The sequence below is a fragment of the Ambystoma mexicanum genome, chromosome 8, assembly GCF_040938575.1.
Source record: "Ambystoma mexicanum isolate Mex_15411 chromosome 8, UKY_AmexF1_1, whole genome shotgun sequence".
In the NCBI taxonomy this organism is placed as follows: Eukaryota; Metazoa; Chordata; class Amphibia; order Caudata; family Ambystomatidae; genus Ambystoma; species Ambystoma mexicanum.
Genome location: NC_090929.1, coordinates 127,481,653 through 127,506,760, shown reverse-complemented (window position 1 = coordinate 127,506,760; position 25,108 = coordinate 127,481,653). Strand labels below are relative to the sequence as shown.

Below are 25,108 nucleotides of genomic sequence, written 5' to 3'. Positions count from 1 at the left end.
TCGGAGCCAGGTTCTCCTCCAAACTATAGTGGCTGACTCTTGGACCTCTATGCTGAAATCATTACTCTAGCAATCGCTGCCAATAAAATAGAGGTAGACATTAAAATCTGCACAGCCCATTTCAGCTCAATACACCTGAAAAATTATAGTGTCATACCAGCTGAAAATATCCTGAAGCTCAGATTTCCAAGCCCAGCCGTTTCTCCACCCCTGGAGATACACACATTGTTATTGCAGTTATGTGCCACCAACCATGGGTATCTCAACACTCGACTAAACGAAAGAAGCTCTTTCATTCAACAAACCCTTTCTGGTAAGCATTACAATATTTAGCAGCCATGACAGTACAGGAATGGCCAAAGCCACAGGTTTGTTTGAAACTAGGAATGTGGGCTGTATATTGGGGGTTGGCTCGCTGTAGGCGAGTTGTGATATACCATTTAATTTGTGTTTTGAATTAACTAGCATTTCTGCATAAGTATGTGTGTATAAGGGGGCGGGAGGGGGAGAAGCTTCAAAGAAAATTTTAGATATACCCTAAAGGCAGCATTTCTTTCTCAGGATTGCTGTTGTAGTTATGGATGTGGGAGTACTAGTGACTATTCGTGCAGCAGCATTTTGTAATTGTGTGAGAAGAACTACAGACATGCAAGGGGAACATGGATCATCCTACCCCTTTCTGTTAAATGAAAGTTGACTTCATCAGGTTCTGCGAAGACTCAAACACCTCAGTTACTATCAGGTGTTCAACATCAACCATGCCCCAGAAACATGCTGGCCATTCCTGTACTGAACAAGTGCATTCACTGCCCTATCTGTTCGTCGTAAACATCCCACCCAACATGCCATAAAACAGTCATTTGACACTGTGCAGGTGATCATGCCAGCCTATAGATAAGAGGCATGCCACTTTTACTCACAGAAGACAATCAAATGGTCCAAACAAAAAAGTGGGGAGTAAAATACCCTCAACAAAATAGCTGAGGAAACAGCCTACACACAGAAGCCTTCCCCTTGCCACCACCCACAATCCCAAAGGCAGCCATTCAGATACATTGCATAGCCCGTCTTGATTTTCTCTCTAAAATAAAGCAAATGCTCTTGGCTAAACAACAGGAAAAGTCACAGATTAGCAGGCGTTTGTCCCTTGTTGCGACCTGCACTGTTGTGTTGATGTGTTCCAACCACAGACATCAGAAATGCATGACACATAGAGGTAGTCCAATGTGGGAATATCTGATCAAAGAGGGCTGATAAGATAAAAAAAAATGTATTTAATGCAATCACTGATCACAAACAAAGCCTTACAACAAATATACCCAAATGTTTTCAATGTAAATGATCTGTTTGACTTTTCTAAAGATACCCACTTGACAACAAGAACACTTGACAGCGAGAACACATTTTTTTAATCCCAACTCCAAATGTAAGGGGTAAATACTCCTGCCCCAAAATCTGATCTCCCTGGATATGTTTGAATCAGTGGTACCAGCAGAGCAGCACCCTGTGAAAGAGTGCAAGAAGAACTTTTAAGGTAAAACTGCATCCTTTAAATGAGCATGCATTACTAGGTGTAAAGAAGAATGAAACGTTCTTTACGGAGATTGGCTGGTCTTCTGAGCACAGCAGAAACAGATCTTACATCCATTTTAAAAAAATCTTTTGAGAAGAAATTTAACAAATGGGACTGGTGCAGGAATTATGCACATCTTTCGAAAATAAAGGGGTATGAAGAAGTATCACATGTGGTACATCGATACAGGAAAACTCAACCATACCTCCCATTATGCACCGCCCCGGCAGTAAGACTTTTCCTGTTGAAGCTCTGCATAAACCAATTACCGGTGTTTTCAGTCTTGGGGCCTCGTCTAAAGCTAGCTCCTGAATATATGAATGGCTGTATCTGTGGCATACCCGGAAACCTAGAATCGGCTAGACATGTATTACCCAGTGTGTTATCTTGGGGCCACTGTATATGTGCAATCTGTGTAGTCATGTACACTACTATCAAGAAATTACTGCTGACTCCTTCTGGGATTACGGTCTAAATTCCGACTCTATTGCTATCCTAATTGCCTTATTTTGGGGGTGGCTGCACATTACATCTTTGTTGCCCAATTAAAGGCTGACTCTATACTACTTAAAGATCTCCGACCCAGGGTTAATTTGGTTTAAATTGAGACGTCTTTTATAAAATGTTTCAAGAATTGATATATCAGCGAATCATGCAACCCTGAAATAGTTTAGAGGCTTGGAAACTTCCCTCTACTTACCTTTATCGGCCTCTACTTTTGACTCACTCTGATGAATCTTCGATGAATTGTAGAGCTAGCTATCTACTCCTATGTTTTATTCTTGTGTCTGCTTAGTTATCACAATTGATTGTTTTGTGTATTTAATTCTGAATTCTGTTTTTGGTATTCTGTATTTTACCATCTATTTCATATGATTATGTTTGTGTGAAGTTCAATTTTGAACTAAATCACAATAAACGTATTATTATAAAGAAGAAGGGATTACAAGACGATAACCACTTTAGAAGCAGACATGTACCCTTGCTGAAGTCAGAGACAGGGATGAAGAACATAAAAGTCTGCGAAAAAGGTGGCCAGGAGACCAGAACAGAAAGCCTTTGAAGAGGTAATTAGAATCACCATGACTGGATTATATCAGATCTGAAATTGTTGTCAAAGAGGAAAAAAAAAAGAGTGTTCATTGAGGTCCTGTGAGCGAGAACAACGAGGATGTGCTTAGCCATACCCTATACACACAAGGGGAACGGACAGAGAGAGAAGACCCAGGAGTGAGCCGTGACAACAAAGGATCTGTGGTGCGACGAGCCCATGAGAGATGGGAAGACCAGACAGAGCAAGACAGAAATGGCCACAGTTGTGAAAGCAACCCTGAAGAAGGCGAGAGAGGTCATGTACATTTGAATGGTGTAACCCAGATTAGCCAGAAAGGAGGATTGCAAACCCAATGTATGAAGACCATGGCTGACGTGAAACCACTGAGGAGAAGGAAAGGTCTAATCCTTTTACTTCAAGAATAGGCGAAAGATGAACCAGTTAACAAAATGTGAAACTGGTGTTGCATCTTGGGAGGGTGAAGGCAATCCCAGAACGTTCCAGGTATGACCTGGAGAAAACAAAGTTAAGAAAAAGAAAATGAGACCTTAAAGAACAGTGGAATATTGAAACAGTGTTTTCTCGGAATTGGAGTCTCATATTTCTCCATGAAAGGAGCATAAATAAAGAAAATTGAATGATGCATTCTATGAAAGATGGGTAAAGTACAACACATTACTCTCAAGGAAAAGGAAAATAAATCACTGTACTCTGGTGAAGGAAAGAGTCCATTGGCAGATGCCACGCCAATCGGATGATCATTTCTGGCAAAGAGAGGCAAAACCTAGAGTGGCCCAAGGGAAAAGGGAAATAAAATCAGATGTTGCATTCTTGGATGAAAGATAAATACAAAGAGGGATGCAGTACTGGAAATGGAAATTATTTATTGGGGGATCCCACCAGTGATGTAGAGGGCCAATTAGGGAGCAGAGGGGGGGCAGATTTTTCGCAAGCCCCCCCAAACACAAATTAAAATGTGCCTTTCAGAAGAGGTTAATCATGAGCCACTGCGAAAAAAAAACCGTGAGAGGATCGTTTCTTTTCCTATAATGCTGCAAGAAAGATTAAAAGTGCACACTTTTAAACCCAAAAAAGACTGGAGTTAAATATTTTCTGCAGATTTCTATCCTAACAAGAAATTTCACAGGCACCCTGACCTAACGTTCAAGTGGTCTTGTGGTTAAGTGACTCGACTCTGGTCCTAGCATAGTGGGTTCGCATCTGGCTCAAGTTATGTGCAGGTCAAGAACACTGAAATACTAGAGGATGCAAACAGATTTCATGGATTCCAGATTCGAGGAGACCGTGTTTGCCAGATCCCACATCCAGGAAACTCTGTCCCAATGGCCAGCACTAGAGGGATGAACTTTCAATCAAAATGGTCTAGGGAAGTGAAAGACTTGAATAGAAAGCTGATAAAGGCAGAGGCTGAACAGATCCTTTAGGAGCAAACAGTCGACAGAAGGGTGTTCCAAAGAAGGATAAAGACTTTACCACTAAACATAAATACCCTGACACCCAAATCCGTTCATAAAGCAATTCAATTTTAACTTGGGTTTCATTATTCTTTGGGGCACCACATCACAACACATAGCATTTGCTGCATTACAATAGCAGGCACTGCCGAGGCAGCTTCAATTCAGTTGTGCATTCCTTATTTCAGTCTAATCAGCGTTTATTTATATCAGTACATGTAATGCTTTTAAACTGTGTATCACAGTTAGTAGGGAGTTTAATTATAGAATTGCTTTCTGACTGACACTTTGATATTAAAACCAAAATTCACAAGACATTTCTGGTACAGACCGGTTTTGCCTCGCCATCTCCTGAAAATATATGCATGCAACTTCACATCAACATTATGACACAGGACGAAACCAAGCCAAATGGCTTTTCCATCCTGGCAGCAATCCGGGGAGTTTATGTGGCCCACAACCTCAGCATGCAGATGAAGTCCACACGGTGAAGAAAATGTGTTCTTCCAACCAAGGCACATTAAACACCCCCGAACTCCATGCGACAATGTGAACGAACTAAAAATCGATTACACCGTTGGACAGTATACATTAACTATATGTACGCTAATTTCCTCAATTAGCTGCTTAATTCTGCAAGGTGTAGAATTGTGGGACAATCTCTGAAGGAAACCCTGTCGTCCCCATCTCGAGAAGTGTCCATTCGCCCATAGTAAGTGTAAGCCAATTTCACCTGACACACAACAGGAGTTTTAGCCATAACGCCAATGTCTCAAAACCTACATCTAGATGGGATCCATGAGCTTCATGGCAAATAATGCAGCCAATTGTCACCTCACATAAAAGTCTCCCTTCCTGACGCTCTTTCAGGAAAGCCATGAAGACCCAACTGATTGCGTGGCTATCCAGCTACAACAGCTCCTGAGGTTCCCTACTGAAGTATTGCAAGTCACAATATGCATGCTACAATCAACATTAATAAATCATGCGTGTGAATACTGAAACAACTGACCAGTAATTAAGGTGAAGGCAGAGACATTCTAGGTCGTTTTGGCTCAATTGCAGGTGGTGGGTATGAAAATGCTGATTTCAGTATCAATGGTCATAATAGGAAACGTGGGACATCTGGGCCGTAGTCGACATCCCTTACAATTTAAGCCCCACCTGACCATACACATCCTCTGTCCCACTAAGTCACCCCATTGCAGTGGTTTGTCATTCTCTGTACCCTTCTCCATTCCGTGTAATGATGCCTAGTTATGGCCACTTCCAGAATCAGGATAGAAGCTCAAGTCCAAGGACAGGGTGTTGGCAGAAAAGGCAGTGGAATTGGTGAGTCAGACATGCAGTCTTTTCAATAGCTGCCTTCGTGGTAGGAGCTAGCCAAAAATCCCTTCGAAAATGAGAGGGAATACCTTGGACCTAAGAAACATGAAGAATACATTGTGCCAATACTTTGGACCAAGCAAGTGCTTTTCAAATATAATGCACTTTTTAATATAAAACTATCACATTTAGGGCCAAGCAAGTGCCTTTCCCATATAATGCACTTTTGTGCATATATATATATATGTACATATACGCACGCACGCGCTTAGGACACCGCAAAACTCGTAAACTTTGCCAAGTATGCGTTATACACTATGGGAGAGCTGCAACGTGTGTGGTTATTACTTTTATTTGGTGTGATGATGCACGGTATTATTAAATAAAGAAGATACTGCAAATATGGTTTCCTGAATATTTTCCAGAATGGGGAGTGCTCCTCAAATGGCTGTTGAAATAACAGCCCAACCAATATATATATTTTTTTTTTCTTTTTTTTTTCATGACATGTCTCTGCTGGTTTGTGTAGGTTGAACATATCTTTCTCCACAACTATAACATTATGTAATTTGATTTTTTTTTCCAGGGGAAGAAGTTACCCAAGTCTCTTCTCGGGTCCATACATTACAAAGGAGGAAAGGTGTGAGAGTTTGCACATGTAACGTGTAGGCTTTCAGGGGCTCTGCTGCGATGAGTACACTGGTGCATAACTGAAATGCACCATCAGATTGTTCCATTAATTGGATCTATCAAGAATAGTCGTCCTTGCAAATTCTTGCATGTGAATTTTGAGATGATGACCGTATTGCTTAAAACGAGAAATCTAATTGGCTTACAAAATAATTCACTTTTTGGTGTTCAAAAAAACAATATTATGATTAAGCCTGAGCCCTTTGCTGGAATTCTGTGCAGATCAACGGTCTGTACAGTGATGAAACCATATGCTCTAAGAAATAGAAAAATAAGTCCGCTATGAAAACCGATCAGCAAACACAGTGTGGCAAAAGCCCAAACAGACGTTACATGTATCCATGCACAGAGCTCGTGAAGACAGTATCAGGACGGTACGCATCAAGGACAGCCTCTCATGGGAGGGAAAGAAGCCACAGCGTGCAAGTGAACACATTACAACTGTGCATCAATGGATCTGCCAGTGGCAGTGCCTCCCTGCAACAAGTCCAAGCCAGAGGGGGCTGAGGCCTGCAGGCGGCCCGTGCAGCCAGCCTGCCTGGCACGCCCTCACATGCAAAGCAATGCGAGCCAGGCCCCTGGGCACTTACTTTATCCTGGAGCCCATGTCTACCCCTCTGGGTGCAGCTGCGGGGCCACTGGTGACACCATTGGGAGGATAGTGACTAGTTCCCATTAGAGGAACGGACCCAGCAACGAGCGCCAGTCACGTGCTCCGGACGCTACGTCCCTGTCAGCGAGCATCCTGCACTATCTCGCGATCTCAGAGCGTCACGCGCGGTGCTGCGGAGTCTCTGCACCTTAAGCTACAGTGATCTTTCAACTCTCTAGAATGCAGGAGTCGGGGGCACGCGGGCAGGCGGGCACGGGATTAATTGTGCACGAGATCGGTCTCATGCGCGCACTGGCCTTACACCTTACCCCGAGAGCCTGAGGATAGTTGCCAGTTCAGTGCGAAGGCACCAAGTAGATTTGCAGTGTCGCTGGTCGGTCGAAGAGTTTTAAGTGTGGCCATGTAGATCGGTCTTGTGGGTGCTGTCTGCGCGTGCAGGTGTGTTCTGTCTGACTGGCGATATGAAAGGGGATTATAATCGAAGCTCTAGAGCTTCTATGGGTAAGTTAGGAGAGAGACAGTGCAGTGATGAGTATGTCGTGTTGGTTTTTTGGTTTGGGCTATTGGGTGGTTAGTCACCTATAAGCGGGAACTATTGCATTCGATAGGGTAACCGTATTTAAAAAAGTAAAAAAAAAAGGGACAGGGCAACCAACATAAAAGTAGGACTAACTCTTGAATGTGACTGTCAACGCACATTTCACTAGAGTTTGGAGGAGAAGGGGGTTTAAGTGTTACTGTTCAAAGAAACGCATATTATAATGAATTCATCACAAACTAACACTAGCTTAAGTTGTAAAATGCAGCATTTCTTCCATGCGAGATTGTGCATTCCTGCCTGCCAGCTATAAAGACCTACTACAAAAAACCGGGACCACTGCAGTTTCCAATGGCAACATAACATTCAGAAAGGGGGACAGAGCACCAAATACTGGGACAGTCCGGGCAAAACCAGGACGTCTGGTCACCATAGCATTAGAGTATAGATAGGTTGAAATGGCATATGAGGAGGGATGCAATGCTTGTAGGTGTTTGGTTTTGGCCACCCAATGACCTCCCATGGCCATGTTAATCCCTTTGATCGTTCGCAACCAGTTCCTGATAGGGGTGCTGAGTACGTGGGTGCTCTGGGGCCTCGTGCACCTGCCAGCAGAATCAATTTGGGCTGGCCCCTCCGGGGCCGGAGAGAAGACTCAGTATGGATGGCCTTCTGTTTTTGGCTCCATAATGTCTCTCTCTCTTGGCCGGGTCCGTGAGGCTGGAAGCCGCGAACATATCAAACTAAGACCTCCTCTCCAGGCCTTATATTGGTGGTTGGGCCTGGAGGGGAGGGCTTAGGGACTGGCCCTGGAACTTTCTAATAACTTGCTTCCGGTTAGCCTGCTGTTTAAGGCAGGAGAAACAGGACACAACAGCAGCCAAAGCAGACAGCAGTACGTCCAGAGAAGTTGTGAAGCAGGTACGGTTTTGAAATTTTAGTTTTTTTTAATTATTTTGCCCCTCTTCTCCCTTCGCCCACTACTTTTTGTGCCCCCTCCCACAGACCACCATTCTTTTATTTGCCCAACACCTCCCAAACCTCTACCTGCGCCCTGTTTTTCCGCTCACACTCGCCTGCACCGCTCATTAATTTGCAAGAGTTTGCAAGTTGTGCTTACTGACACAGAAAACAGCCTGTAAAAAATGATCTATACAGTCAATCTGGGCTGTGTTGACCCACAAATCAACCGTAAACAAATTAAACCTAAGCAGTCTGGGTTTTTTCTTAGCCGTTCTTGGTCCCCTTTGCACTGTGGGTATGTGTGACGTGCATAGGCAACCTGCTCGTTCACACATGTGCAGCGCACAGCAGTGAACGAGTTTGTGGGTCCTTTAGGAAACATAACTTGTGCTTACATCCCTTCATCTTAACCTTCTGTTCTCACAACCATGCACACTAATGTACCCACAAAATATATTTGTGAATGTGCATAAAAAAGCTTTCGGTCAGGCCCTGAGCACTTCCAAGAAACGCAGCAATGGCCCAAGGCCATTCCCCAGGCAAACATACCATGTGCACACAGTTTGAAGCATGGCCTTGTGGTGAAAGCTGAAAAAAGGAACTAGTGTGGCTGGAGGGGGTACTTTTGTCGAGTGCGTCTGCGGATGGTGGGGGGAAGGATTGACCAAGATCGCAAACCTTTGTTCATATTGTTGGATTTTAAGGTCTACAGTAATGTCTTGTAGGGTTGATTTAAAAAAACATACATTGCATAATAAAGCCACATGACGGCATGTAAAACACGTTAAGCCAAAAGAATACCATTATGGCTTTCATTTTCACATCCTGATTGGTGAACTACTAATACCAGTATGCAAGATAATGGCAACCTAAAATATAAAGTTAACCCCACTGTACTTCCAGTGATTTAAGACACGTAATAAAAGCAGTTGTGTAATAAACAAAGATAGATATGCAGATTCTTTGTCACAAACTTCCCGCTAGTTGTTATGATGTGTTGTTGCTTACTTTCATTATCACAGATTTGCAAGGTGGTGCTTTGCCAGCTCTTTGAGTTGGAAATGTTCCATCATCCATATGAAAGGGTCTGCCACTGATAATAGAAATGTTTGAAACCTGCACTCCTCAACAACTTGCATAGCCACGGACACTGTGTGTGTCTGCCTAGCTGTGACTTGAGAAACTGGCAGTGCTTGAATGTCTGACCTGAGCAGATGCAATAGAAATCAATGTTTTTCCCCCATTCATTCTGTAATTGTCATGTTACCTGCATATTTTCAAAGTGCTAAAACCGAACCTGTGAGGTCAGAAAGCAGCCCCCCGCCCTGTATTTTCTAGTCCGCTGTCCTTTTCACATTTTAATCACTGCACCCCCCACCACACTTACCTGTGCTCTACCACCTTGAAGCATCTCTTGGCCTAGATGGGATTACCAAGAAAAATCTCAGACCAAATAACCAGACGGGCTCAAATAATATGGTAAAATATTACTTTATTCTCAATTTAATAAAGCAGGTTCAACTGGCAGACATCTGACTGATGCTTGCACACTCATACACAAACTTGATTATAAATTTTATACCCAATATGCGTCATCTATGACATCATCCTACGTGGCAAATTGTAAAACCTATCAACGGGAGGGATTGGTTAGGGGAACATATCTAATTATAGAATACATATAGGTTACTACTTCATTGGCTGTCTCTTATCTGTGGGGCACACCTCAAACATCCTCCAAATATGCAAAACACTGATTATAGCAGACAAAATGGCAGCTTATTGGACTATGCAACATTGTATAGCAGGTTGCCCATATACCCACTGTTTGGTTGGCATTCTCACCCAACCATGTACTTTCAGCTCGGCTAGCAGCACATAAGCAAAACCAAACTCGGGTGCTTGAGTCACATCAGATTACGCCCCACTTTCCCAATTGGTCCATTATCTCTCATCAGTCTGACCATAAGCTAAAGATTGCCATCTGTAGTTGACCTTGTAGCTCGCTCTCTGTTCTGGGACATTTTAAGGGAGTCTAAGCACATCACTTTCTTCATCCACAATTTAATGAATAGTCCTTGTTTTGAACTTCTGAATCGCGTGTGAGGAGACTGCACATTTGTTGACCTCCTATTTACTGCTATTTGATTCAATTATGCTGGCTGTAAGAGGTCCTTTGGGCCTCTGGAGACTTGCTCACTCCATCTTGTTGGAGCCTTATCCATTGTTAACTGTCCAATACTTGGCTCTTGCAAATGTTTTCTTCTTCTTTAATCTAAAAGAAATATGTCTCATGTCCATGGATTATCCGTCTGTATACCTTTGTGCTTTGCAGCTATTCCTTGTAATAGCATTGTTGATCCCAGGACATGGACTCCTCTTTGTTTTGACCATGAAGCTAATGCTGCAACTTCTCCTGACTCTGCAGCCCTGCTCTGTTTTTGAAGTAGTTGGATTTTTGAATCTTTGCACAAGCTGGCATCCATTTTCCTATCATGGCTGTCCTTGCTACATATATCTTCCTCTATAGCAAGCTTCTATGTGTCTCATCTACCATACTTGATCAGCAAGTTACTTCATTCTTCTTTGTATATTTGATGACTTTATCATTTCGTACGTGTCTCTTGTTGCTTCAGTTACGTCGTCCCTCTTAAGTATTTTCATATCATTTCAGTATGTCCTTGTATGTCTTCTTCATGACATCACTCTGCCCTCGTCAAATTTCACTTCAACACTACATGATGCCCAGTGCGAGGATACATTCGATAAGGTTGTCTGAGTGCATATTGTCTTTCGTACACTCTATGCAGTATAGGCATAACACATGGAGTCCTGTATAGGGTTCTTCCCCTACTATTCGAGTATGACAGTGGTGAAGCAAAGACCCAGTTAACAGAGAAAAAACAAACCCATGATCCTCTCACGCTCTTACCTCAAAAACAGCAACCCGTGTGCCTCTCTTCACAGGAAAGGACATTAAAAACTTCTAAAGGCACGCAAACTCATCTATTTATCGACCTAACGGTACCTCAAACCACCACGATAGAGAATACCAAGTTATCAAAAGGAGGGAAAGAAGTAATCCCTAAAAGAACCGGAACTGTGGCACTTGAACCAATCTTCCAACAACTGGCTTCAGTCAATTCAGACGCTTTGAAAACCCAAAAAGGTTCAACAACCCAGTCAAAAGAAAAAGGAACAGCTAACGTGTCCCGGGAAGCAAACAAGGCCAAACACGAAATAGAAAACCTCTGTTCAAGAGCAGTCGAAATATCCCCAAATGAAGATGATTTGATGAACACTACCCAACACTTTTCAGATCAATCCTCAACTCTAATTCAAGAGGAGCAAGGAACAACAGACCCTCTTACAACATGTACAACCTCACAGGACAACTTCGACATAGAACTAGAGCTCACGGAACTACCCTCCTCCACTCACAAAGATCGAATACAGCGGTCGACCATGACCAATGACAACCAAAAAGATCGAACACTGGGAAAGTTGGCGACTGAACCAAACCTCACCCGTCATAAGTCAGAAAAAGCTAAGCGAGAAATACAACCCTATCGGCAACCACCAAGACCAACCCGAAGATCGTGTAGTAGCCCCCCTCTTGCAGACCTAAAGTCCAGTCACAGAACCCACAAACCAGACCTTACGCAAAGGAACCCATGAGGAGAACTTATAAATCAAAAACGGCTAAATACTATCCAAAACCTCAAATACGATGGATATGGAAACTAGAGCAGATTCCGGGTAACACTGACAAAGTGACACTAAATAGAAGAGCAGTCATGGACCTGTTCAGCTACATTCCGACACTTAGCCTAGTTAAATCAGCCGATCTCCAGATCGTCGACCCAAGCCATAGGGGCCATAAGGCTATTTCACATCTATACATAGCGTCACAAACAATAAACAACGCTTTCAAGTCAGCCCTCGAAGAACTTTTAATCATGGGCTATGACCTCACGAAATCAACAAGAGAAATAAACTCACGCGACCACCAAGAAAATAAGTACTCCCAAGAGCCCAAAAGAGAACTTGAGCACCATCGATCGCCACGACAAACCCGTCCTTTGTCTAGGAACAAATTATCTAACACCGTCCTGCGGGCTCAAAAACCAACCATGAGAAAAGGGAACCAAAAACATGACAATATTAGACCCGCAAAAGGCAGGGAAAACTTAACTCCAACGCCCAAGAAAATTGAAAATCCTAAGACATCCGCAAGAACCAATTATTCGATGGAACATCAAAAGCTTCAAAGGACAGTCCAAAACGAATTATACCAGGCAGCAGCAATTTCACCACAAACTCCGCCTCCTCACTCCTTTTGGTCCTGGCTGCCGAAAGCCCTCAAACAAAACCTACCAAAAATAGCCATCCAAGAGAAGGACTCACAGGAACTTCTCCAACTACCAGACCTTAAACCCCCAAGACAAAATAAACATGTGTTCGTGGAATACCCGAGGTTTTCTTCACCTCACATCCCCAGGATCCACGAAAATAACAGATTATGACATCATCTGCCTTCAGGAGACATGGCTGCTTCAACCGCCCGTCCTCGACGGCTACGAGATCAACACAGTGGAGGCCGAGAAGGGCCTTCTAGGCCGCCCAACAGCGGGTTTGCTTATCGCAATCCGCTGTGGACGAGGCCTAACAGACTCACAAAAAATAAAAGAAACTCACTTTATGATGATGGTCAAATTAAACTGGATCACAATAGACGAAAAAGTAAACAAACCAATAACGAAGAAAATAATAATTGTTACCATCTACTGGAACCCCGCAACTGTCGACTGTGCGAAGTTCATCAAAACACTAGAACAAGATTTGGATTGGGCGCAAGTCACACACCACCCAGACTACGTCGTCCTATCCGGAGACTTAAACATCTCTAGCCAGTATTACGAAAAAAAAAAAGAGTCCAAACTGAAAAAACATCCAACTGACCAGAGATCTATCAAATGGCAAAACCTTATGAAATCCAGATCTTTTGATAACCTGGACCAAGTCTTTGCTGACCCAAACAGACTACCTACATGGGAAGGAGCGAAATCTAATTCTACAATTGATTATATTCTGGTATCACGTCCTTTACTACTACACATCAACTCTTTTAAAGTGATCAAAACAAGGGAAAGCGACCACAACCTCCTCGAGACCACCTGGACCACTAATCCACCGAAAAACCATACAATGAGCGCAGACCTTGACCTTAACGCCCAAGGGACAAGACTCAGGATTACGGAAAAGGGCATAACCACTATTACACAGCTTTATAACGACCGCACTAAACATCCACACCCGATGGCGGTGGACTACACCCCCTTGTTGACTGTTTGCAGAGTTCCACAAAGGAACAAAAAGTCAACTGCTGTTGACCAAAAACATAAGTACGACAAACTGGTCGCCGAAAGAAAAAGAGAGCTAAGGAAAACAAAAAGACTAGCACGAAAACTTGCCTTTCCACTGGCTACGTCAACTATCAAAGAAGCCGTTTCAAAATATAAATCTTGGCTAAAGGACCATCGGCATAAGCTTTACCAGCAAGATGCAGAAGACATCCTGAAAGCTATAACAGGAAACCATGCCAGAGACTTCTGGTCCCTCCTACACTCGACAACGCCAGGCGCGGGACCATGCCAGTTGAACGGAATTGGTCAGTCGGCCTGGGAAGTGCACTTTAGCACTCTTTTCAAGAGTACCACGACCACAGCTTCTAGGACGGTAAACAACGACACCCCTTGGATTTGCTTAGACAATATCGAAGATATCATAACGTCAATTAAAAAACTAAAACCATCACGCGCTCCTGGTCCCGATGGCATCACGAACTTCGACTTGAAAGCACATCCGGAAACCTGGGCGCCTCTGTTGAGCCAAATCTTCAGATGTTGTTCTATCACAAAATCCATTCCTCCAACGTGGAAACGTGCTAACGTGGTACCCATCTTCAAGAAGGGAAACAGGCTAGACCCTACCAGCTATCGGCCGATCGCTCTTCTTGACCCAATAGGAAAGTTGTTTGGGTCCTTATTGCTAAATCATTTCACAACATGGGCGAACAAAGCCCCCTGTCAGGACAACCTACAAACTGGCTTCAAAAAGAACCTGGGTTCAAACGCCAACATTCTAATACTGAGTACCTTGAAAAGCAAAATCATGGAGGGACGCCCATGCCTACACATTGCCTTCGTTGATCTAACACAGGCTTTCGACAAGGTGGATCGGGAAAGACTATGGAAGAAACTGGTCCAATGGAAATGCCCCCCAGACATACTCAACCCAATCAAAGCCTTACATGCTAACACTTCTATGCGGGTACGTCTGAACCAACAAGGACTGCTAACAGAAGAGATAACAACAGCCAGAGGGGTCAAACAGGGTTGCCCTCTGGCCCCAGCCTTGTTCTGGTCCTACCTAGGCGACTTCCAAGACACAGAAAAAGAGATCCGAGCCTTCCCTCCCAAACTCGGAGGTGATCAGATCAGTCGTCTCCTATACGCTGATGATTTAATCCTCTTGGACAATACTCCAATAGGCCTACAACGACAACTTACAACAATATATGACAGTAAACAATCTGGAAATCAATCAAGCAAAAACTAAAATGATGACTATAGAGAAATTCGCAAAAAAGAAACCCACTTTACCCTTAAAACTAGGCTCAACAACCATCGAGAAAGTTTCAAGTTTTAAATATCTAGGGGTCATCCTAGACAGCTCACAAAGAGACAACGCGATGAAAGAGGCATTGCACGGAAAAACCACAAAACTAGCTGCACAAGGAAAAGCCATCGACACCAAATTCGGCAGATTCTCAATCATACCAGTACGAGACTTCTATAAAAAGAAAGTCATACCATCCTTGTCATACGGTGCCGACGCAATGCCGAGCCTCCCCCAAGATCTGTGGCAAAACCTGGAAGCAACCTTTTGGAGAACAGTCCTAGGTCTTCCCAAATCTACGCCAATAACACTGATTAGACGCGAACTTACTCTCTCATCATTAAAATCAACTATCGACTGCAACAGTGTCTTGCTCTATCGGAAGTGCATCCAGAAAGACGCCTTATACGCCTATAAGCTGATAAATGAAGAACTTCGCCTTGGAACTTGCCAAATGCTGACTCATTGGGAAACCAAAATCCTATCCATTTTAGACTCAATTGCCTGCAGCACGGAGGACCTCATCTGTAACCCAGTCAGAGTCACCAAAAAAATCAAGGAACTGGACTGGATTACCACCACTGATACCGCTACCCGATACAAACTTACCAACCATCTTCCAGTTTTTTGTAAGAAACTTGACTCTGTTCAACCGTACCTGAAACTATTTCCAAACAGGTCCGCGCGAAATTACTACTTAAAAATTCGACTTAACCTTTTGGAAACAAATGAAATCTTAGCGATCAGACACTTATCCTCTACTAATACCTGCCGCCTTTGCAAATCCACCACGGCAAAGGAATCTATACGTCACCTTCTTCTGTCTTGCCCGACAACGACAGACATCCGCCGCACCTACCTGAAAGAAATTTTCACAAACTTCACCCTGCAAGACGAAGAATCGTGCTGGAACAAACTGATAGATGGCGACAAACAGTCATGGCAGCTTGCAACAATAAACATTATGACACACATTTTCAACGTGCTCCTTCCGCTGCAGGCCTCAAGAAACGTTGAATCAACATGACCACCAAATACGCAGGACACCTTCTGTTTTCTGACTATAAACGCCCCAGACGCTCTGGAAGTTTTAAGTGTAAACCAACTCGAAACCTTTGTTAAAAAATCTTTTAGATTAAAAAAACAAAAAAACAAAAAAAAAAAGTTGTACTGAAGTCATAGCACGACTTCACAGGCCACTCACTGGTCATGTTTGTTTTATTACTGAGCGAGGGTAGGCACAAGTCTTAATGGAGAGGGCTAATGTCCCTCTTCTATGTGATGTCCCAGCTCACTGACTAGCTCCACTACATAAACCTGTGTTTTTTTTAAATTTAACAATGACTAGTTTGGGAGTGTCTAATTTGTTGATATGTAAACTGTGTTAACAATGCATTGTGTGCTTCATACTTTCTCTAGATGCTTGTGTGAGTGGCTTCAGTGTTGTGAATACAATACGACAGTATGAAGAGGTGTATGCTTGTCTCTTGGACGGTAAAACGTTATTAAGCGTAAGTGGGGTGTAATTGTTTTACTGACTCCTTCATTTCGGGATTAAAGGGTGTTTAAAATGAATGTTGAAAACAAGGAAAGTGGGTGTTTTAAAAATAAATGGAGACGAGCATGGCTACCACTTTAGACATGAGTGCGTCCATTAGTCCCAAACATCACCTGGGTGCAGGGTGAACCTAGGTAACTGCTTTTAACATTGTACACTACTTTACCCACATTTTTGGTAAGCTACAATGTTTAAAACCGTCAACTCTCTCCCCCAAAGTCTGAAACCACACGTGACTGCACTATACTTCATCCGGAACCTCTGATGTGTCCACAGAGAGGTTAAGAGAAAGTTACATCCTTAACTCTCTTGCGAATCTGGTGACCCAGAGGTAACATCTCGGCAAATGTCACTTGTGCAAGACATCTTTACAGTAGGTTAATACAAGAGGTGCCTGCCATAATGGCCATTAATCAGTGAGGCCACCATTGCTGTTGGGTGGACAGGAGTGATTAGCCAATCATTGGATCTGGTACAGCTCTCAGAATCAAGCTAACTAAAGTCTGTCAAAGTGACATTTTCCCCAGGGTGCACTGACCTTTCTGAACTCTGTTTCTCACACACAGGCACAATAACAAACACGCCATTACTTACGAAGTTCCCATACATGGGTTTGTAGGAAAACCAACACAAAAGCATACACACATATAGGCACATGCACACCAAATACACCTATGTATCTGTGCACTTGGGACAATCTATGAAAAAACCGTAGAGCGCATCTACATGACATTTAAAGTATATGGGGTCATAAATAATGGACAAAATGATATGTTTGAATTTTATGTGGTAGTTAGATTTGCGGGATGCTATGTACTAGCTTCTTCCCAAGTGGTAGCTCTGGATCCCCTATCCAATCTTCATTTTGCTCCCTGTTGAGTAACTGCTGACTTGCAGCTGAGATGTTATATGCTCCTTGCTGCCTGTAGCTATTTGGCCTTTTCCCCTCAATTTGTTATTAAAAATGTGTTCCAGAATGCACCATTTCGATCTAGGTAGTTCTTGATTATGTTCAGGGTAGGGTGATGGCTGTCCCGCGCCCTCCCCATTAGAGAAAATCAAGTTGTGACCTGTGCCCCTTTGCCAATCTATCTCAGTCAGGACAAGTGATGACAAGACGGAACTCCTTATTCTAGGCTGTACACACTACCTCAACAAACTGGGCCACAAATACTCATCGTTCATAATTGACGATAACAAGATCAAGGTAGCTAAGGAGGTTATAACCCTCGGCTTCTATCTAGATTCCACTCTTACCTTCAACAAACGAGTGAATGCAATGGCCTCCACCACCTCCTACACTTGCAAACTCATTGGGGCAGCCAAACCCTTTCTCTCCCCCACCAACTGTACCACCTTGGCCATGGCGCTGATCCTGTCCACGTTGGACTACTGCAACATGTAGGTTGTAACAAATATATCTCAAATAAAATCCAAATCCTCCAAAATAATGCCCTTAGAGCGGCCCTCCGTATCCCGAAGAAAGCCCATATCTCAGATTCCAGAAGATCTGTCAACTGGCTATCCACCAAGGACAAGATTTTCCTTAAATCGGTATCTCTGATTCATAAATGCCTCCACCAAGCGGCCACTCAATACCTCATCGCCAGATTTACTAGACCCACCCTCTCTCGCCCCTCGAACGGCCAATTCCAACCTTCTTCTGGTGCCCAGGTTCAAACGTACAATGTCTGGAGTCAATAGCTTCCCAGTAAAAGCAGCACAATTCTGGAACTCCCTTCCTCCTACCTGCAGGGAGGACCTACCCTACAACCAGTTCAGAGCCAGGACTATCCAGTGGCTCAAATCTCTCGACTCATAATGACCTTCCGATGCCCAGATGCGCCACTACCATGTGGCTCCTTACCTCATTGAATGTAAATATGTATATAGTACTGCCTATAGTGTTTATGTCCTACCCGTCCTATTTGGCGTGATACGTCCGGCACTGTAACCGCAGCTGGACCTCACCCTACTGTATGTAACTAAGTTTTGCAACCCTCTTGCTGCCTTTGCGCCTGGCTACCCCTGGGTTTGGTGCACATTATATATAAATAAATAAATAAATACAAATACAAGTATGATCTCAGTGTTTTATGCTGGGGCAGCCCTGGCCTTATAAATTTGGTTTGAACACTATCTGACTGGAAAGCATTGCAATGGTGATTGCGTTTTGCTAACTGAAGTAAAAACAATTTTGCAGCGGTTTCACAATTGCTTTCATGTAGTGTATGTGTTTATTTGGCCATATTGTCCTCACTAGCAGTATACTTTTAATTCAGAAGTAGCAGATGTGTATTCCAGCACTTAAGAAGTTAAAACGAGTAGGTCTCAAGTTCAGGTCCCATTAACGGTCTCATTAACCTACACACAGGCAGTGACAATATCGTACAGCAAAATGTGCAATATTAATGCAATTGGCCTTTTATAATAGACAAACGTGCACAAGGCAAATGAGCAGTGGCTTTTTAAAAAATAAGCAACCTCTGAAAAGGTACATGGGAATACATTTCAATGCCATACAAGAACCAAATGTCATCAAATCATGAGAAACCTATGAATATCTACTGTGAAATTACCGGGCATCTGGTCCTCATGGCCCCTCGGACGAAGACGACAAACTAAAGATCTCCCCCTGAAGGCAATACATTGATTGGTGATGAATTAAACCTTACACTGCGTAAAGTCAGGAAACTCAAACAGAAATATAAAAAAAGTCTTTCATCAACAGATGCTTTTTGCATGAATTACAGCATCCAATTTTCTTTCTTGCAGTTGCATGCCAGTTAGAAGTTTTCTGAGACATTATACCTACCAGCGACCACTTCACCCAAGTCCCCTGGAAAAGACACATCTTAAACCCAAAGTCGATCATGGAGATGTTACTCCTGCTAAACCAAAGCAGAGGTAGGTCCCATGTGTCTGCAAAGCAGTTGTAGAAAATTCAAGCTCCACAGTTGCATCAAACTGGCAGGCACAATACATGGAAAGTATACAAAATGCATCTACCGTCGTGTCGTTGATGTTGGCAGCAGCAATGTGACACAGGAATGCTGCCCAAACATGAATTAATCAAATGGTTTCAAGTCCTAGCTGGGCCAGACTTTTCAAAAGAGACAGAAACCTATAATTGGATTACGTATGAGTCTGTTCAAAAAATTGTCTGCAATTATGCCAGTCTGCTAATGAAAAGGCTATGCCATTGCCAAAAAGTAGCTTTGACGATGCCTGGAATGCATTAATTCAATATGGCTTTAACAACTTTAGGAAGGCCATAGAGAGATCTAACAGCCTTCGGAGTCAAAATCTTCATCAGCCAGCTGCGATGACACTAGCATCTAGTAAGAGGTATGAATGTTTGTCCTTTGACCGCCTCGAGCAGATGAAGGATAACAGAAGTGTGCTGGTGAATATCTTGAGCACATTGTTGGCTTTAGTTTGGCAAGGTCTGGCAATTCCATGCAATACTGATGAGGACTCTAAAGGCAGTTATGTCGCTTCACGGCAGAGATGTCCCAGAACTGCAAACTTGGTTTCAAAGAACAGAGTACAAATGGTTGTCTCATGGCATACTAAATGAAATGCTGGCAATCATGTCACATAATTTGCTCCGTGACCTGATGAAAGAGATTTGTGATGCTGTAGAAGAGCAGGTAGATGCGTTCACTAGTTCCCACCCCTTCAACGCAATCAAACTGCAATAGTCGGAGCAGAGCAGTAAATGGGACACCCTGTATTGTTCCCATACCGCATCGAGTGTATAAGAGATGCTATGCGCTCAGACAGCCATACAGAATGTAACCTTGCACTGAGGATGTGGAAGAATGCCACATGGCAGGATGTCAGCACGCACCTATGGACATCAAGGAACTTTAAGTGAAAACTGACAAGGGCAGAGTGGTGTCATAAAGAAGATACACAAACCTATGCTGAAATGATATGAGAATACTTAATTGTGACGATATAACTGAAACACTGAGTAACATGTACCTAAAGCTAAAGTAATTATGGAAATAAAGAAGATGAAGTAACTAACTGGCCAATAACTGTAATACGCGGTAACGCAAGGTATGAAGGAAACGTATAGAAGCTTGCTATATCGGAATATATAATGTGGCTAGCAAGGCCATAATAGGAAAATGGACGCTGGGACATGTCGAATTCAATCAAGCTACTTCCGAGACAAACCAAGGCTACAGAATCAGGAGACTCAGAAGAATAATCCTGTGTGCAGAACTGCCGATGAGTCGAGGTTGGCCAAGAATTAAGGTTGCTATTTTAAGGAATGAGCACAAAGGGAGCGGATAAGCTCTGAATGTGGAACATTCCTCATAGATTGAAGGAGAAGAAAACCTCTGCAAGAGTCAACTGTTGGTCAATTAAACGTGGACAAAGTTCATAAGAGATACAGTGAGCTAGTCTCTAGAGGCCAAGACCTGCAACACCCAGTATAATGAAATCAAATAGCAGTAAACAAGAGGCTGAAATTGACAAATTCCTGATCTCTTCACATGTGACTCAGAAGCCAAAAACAATGGCTATTCATTGGAGCCTCAAACGAATGTTCCAGGACAGTGAACAGCCAGCAAGGTCAACTACACAATGAAGACTTTGGGTTATGGCCAACCGATGAGAGATGATGAACAAATTCGGAAAACGGGGAGTAGTCTGGCGGGATTCAAACACCTGTTTCATTTCACGTATGTGCTGCTGAAGAGTTGAAAGTCCAAGGTTGGGATAGAATGCCAACTATATCAGTGGGTTTGAGAGACAACCTAACATACAATGCTGCATAGACCAATCCACTGCTATTTTGTCAGCTATAAACAGTATTGCATGTAATTCGAGGTAGTTCAACGAGCGCCCTACAGATAGGGGGTACCCAATGATACACTAATCCTTATATGTTCTATAAGTAGATGTGTTCCCTTAACCAATCCCTTCCTTTGATAGGTTTTGTATCTTGCCACGTAGAATGACATCATAGATGAGGCACATTGGGGTATAAAACATAATCAAGGTTAGTTATGAGTGTGCATGTATCAGTCCGATGCCTGTCAGTTGTCCCTGCTTTATTAAATGAGACTAAAGTAGTCATATGCCATATTCTTTGAGTCTGTCCGATTTGGTCTGAGATCATTATTTGTAATTCCATCTGGCACAAAAGACGCTTCAAGGTGCTAGAGCACAAAGCAACATTATTTTCTATTATTTTAGACGAGACTGCTGATGGGTCAATAAAAGAGCAGGTTTCTCAGGTGGCAGAGATTTTTTTGGCTTGTATCTAACATCTGGCAATATAGCACAGACTGTGCCATTTTAAAAGATGTTCTCCTGAGGTTTAGATATAAAATGGAAAACTGTTGGGGGGGGGAAGTGTTATGATGGTGCTTCTGAAATGGCCATGTATCGACATGGTTTGCAAACATTGGTACAAGACATAGCATCACAAGCTATTCATGTGCACTGCTTGGCACACAATCTGAAATTAGTAGTTTAGGATGTAACTATGGGCATTGGCAAGTTGAGGGATTTATTGTTTTTTTTAAAAACTTTTAAACCAGCACATAGATGACAATTAAACAGCAGACATCAAACTACAAGTTGGCTCCAGTTCCACAGCCGAGCATACACTTGGTTTCTCCCTCTTCCCCTCCTCAGCTGCTATCAGGGTACGGTGGGGCCCGGGCAGGTGCCTGGCCTCTGCTATCCGGTTGCAGGGCCATTGCAATCAGCCGCGGTTTATAGGTTAGTGCTGGGAAGTTCTGATCATAGTCTAAAACAGGTGCCCAAATGTTCGAGAAGCGGTTAAGAAAGCCAGCGTTAGCCGTGGTAATTTTCTCGGCTATCGGAACGTCCCAGAGTTTTAGCCAGCATAGGGTCATCGGGGGGCCCTTGGTGGTCTTCCAAGTGCACACCACTGTGATCTTTGCAGCCAGCAAAAGTTGTTCCGAGGGAAGCTCTTCTGCTGGTCCTAGGATAAATGCTCGGGATTGGGACTCCCAGGAGGATAGGTTCCGGCTCCAGCGGGATTGCCACTTGGGTGATGTCCGTGATTGTGGCAATGCATTGGGACCAGTACTTTATTACCACTGGACATGTCCACCACAAGTGAAAGTAGGACCCCGGGAGGCCATGTGACGCCAGCACAAGGGGGTCTAAGGCCTGGTGGAAGTGGTGCAGGCGAAGCGGGGGGTAGTACCAACGTAGGAGTAGCTTGTAAGCACATTCACGGTTGGTGATACAAAAGGAGGAAGATTGTGTCCTGGACCAGATGTCCTCCCAGGTTTGGTCCCCTATGGCGTGCCCTAGGTCTGCTTCCCATTGTGGCATGTAGGAGGCCTTAGCAGTGAGGAAGTCCCCTTGCAATAACTTGTAGAGAGCCGAGGTCCTCCCTCGGGATGACACGTCTTTGATGGTTAGTTCAAGAGGGTTGGGGGCGCGTAGTGCTGCCGAGTGGGTCAGCGGATGGGAGCACCAGTGTCGAAGCTGCGAGTAGGTGAACCTGTCCGTTTCTGCCAATTGTAAGGCTGTTTTGTATTGCTCAAAGGAGCGTGGCTGGCTTTCTTCAAAGAGTTGACTTAAGGATTCGAGGCCACCTAAAACCCAGTTCCTAAAGTTTGAGGGTGGGGATCTATTGGTTTTTGTAAGGGACTTGATTGTGTTACATTCAAAATTCCCCAAAATGCCTTGCTTGTTTTGAGCGTTGTCGGGAGGAATGGAGTGTCAAACTGCTTCAATTCTGTCCTACCCGATGGACGGTTTGAGCAGAATCTTTGAAGAATGTGCTCGCCAACTACAGTTCTGTAATAGAATTTCTGGGACTTGCAGTCAGGCCCACAATGAAGCGGGAGGAAAAGCCCATCCATGGTTTTCACTTACTGCTCCATAAACTCGAAACCTTCTAGGTCTTCATCTTCTTTTACGTTATAGTTTCCTGTGTTGAAACAGTTAATACTGCTCTACAGAAGGTCAATTTGATTCCATGAAGCATCCGTTATGATTGAAACTTTAAGACCATAATTGCACATCTACGTGAGGGATTTGAAGATTTCTTATAAAAAACCACATCGGTGGCCGATGATTTAGATGTGGAACTAGAAGAAAATGTTGTGCAAGGAAGGGCTAGGAAAATCCCACTTCAGTTCCCCATGTTTTCCAGTCTCCAAAAGACCTCTATACACAAGGTTATTAGGAACTCATTCACTGTACATTAATAGCTTTGTCAGAATGCTTCAATACAACTGCGTGTGACTATATGGTTAACATAGAAACCTTTTATTACAGAGAATGCCACTTTGATACATTTAGAATCAAGACTGACATCCATGATTGCAATGTAGAGCTACATAAAAATATGTTCCTTGAACTTGTATAGAGGGATAAGACTATGGTTATGTGTTTTCAGGATGTCTTTGACTTGTTCCAAGGTGAAAGGGGCCGTCCTATGCGCAATTTGTTTGCAGAACTGGCACGACTACTTCAAATTGCAGTGACTATCCCTATATCCTCTTGTTCTTCAGAGCGTTCATTCACTTGCCTCGGTGTATCATAACATATCTGAGAGCTACAATGGGACATGCTCGATTAAATGCTGTTGCTTTGCTCCATGGACACAAAGATGAAGCTGCACATCTGGATGCTGAAGCCATTGCTGATGTTCGTCAAAATACTTTTTGCGTGGGGGAGGTGCTGCAATGAAAACATCACAACTGTTCTCCTGGCTGGCCAATCCACAGCATCACTGTTGTGAGTTTGATTTGGTGAAGGTTTACTGGGCTGTGGCACCACACCCATGTTGCTTGGTAGCCTAAATATTTTCTAAGTAAATAGAAGAGTAGGATGCTGGGTTTCTACGCCCTAATATAAGCAATAAGTAGAGAACTGTGTATTGTTTGACTATAATATTATTATTTTTTTTTTTTATTGCTCATACATTATCTTTACAAGTTAATAAATGTAGATAAATACTAAACAAGAGTGAGAGCATTTTTAATGTGTTTCTATTTGAGTATAACAGCCACTATAATGCAAGTGGTTTACTGAAACTGTAGGGGAGATACTGGTAACATCTAATGTTAACAAAAACACAACAAATGGTTAAAAAGCATAATGCATATATTCACACAGAAGGTGGACCCAAAACAATATTGCTGTCCAATAGTAAGTCTGCCCGGTTCTTAGGGGTAGTAGATTTTCTTGCACTAAAGTGCAGTGACCCAACCTCCAGAGGGTCCTTCTGGTACAGCAATACAGTCTTTAGACCACCCTTGGGGTGATGGATATGCTCCGGTATACAGGGTATGATGCAGATCATGACAAGCACTGTTGTCTTTTTAATCAATAAACCTCTTTTTTTCTGGTTTTCCCTTGAATTGGGAACTTTTTTTTTGGTGTTGGCCGTGATATGCCACCTTGCAGCTGTAGCTTCTGTTTAGCGAGCATGTCGTTCTCCCATCCTAGTCATGTTGCTCTGCCTTTTGAGGGCTGCTACAACCTGGATGATTATAGAGGGGTGGAGTAGGGGCAGTGAAGTCTTACTGGAAGGCTTGCATCTCCTTACTTGACTTTAATATATGCAGTACATGCTAGCCAATGTTTTCACTGTTCTCCCCCTGTCCCCCTTGCACCAAGTTG

General features: G+C 43.3%; 1 protein-coding gene across 4 annotated transcripts in view; it reads right to left on the bottom strand.

Moving 5' to 3' along the window:
- Positions 1-6,818, bottom strand: part of DENND1A (DENN domain containing 1A) — a 2,718,319-nt gene extending 2,711,501 nt beyond the window's left edge. For all 4 annotated transcript variants that reach the window (XM_069609457.1, XM_069609459.1, XM_069609458.1 and 1 more), the window contains exon 1: positions 6,709-6,818. In XM_069609457.1, coding sequence (XP_069465558.1) covers positions 6,709-6,794 — 86 coding nt within the window. In that variant the 5' untranslated portion in view covers positions 6,795-6,818. The remainder of the gene's footprint in view (positions 1-6,708) is intronic.
- Between the last annotated feature and the right edge of the window lie 18,290 nt (positions 6,819-25,108).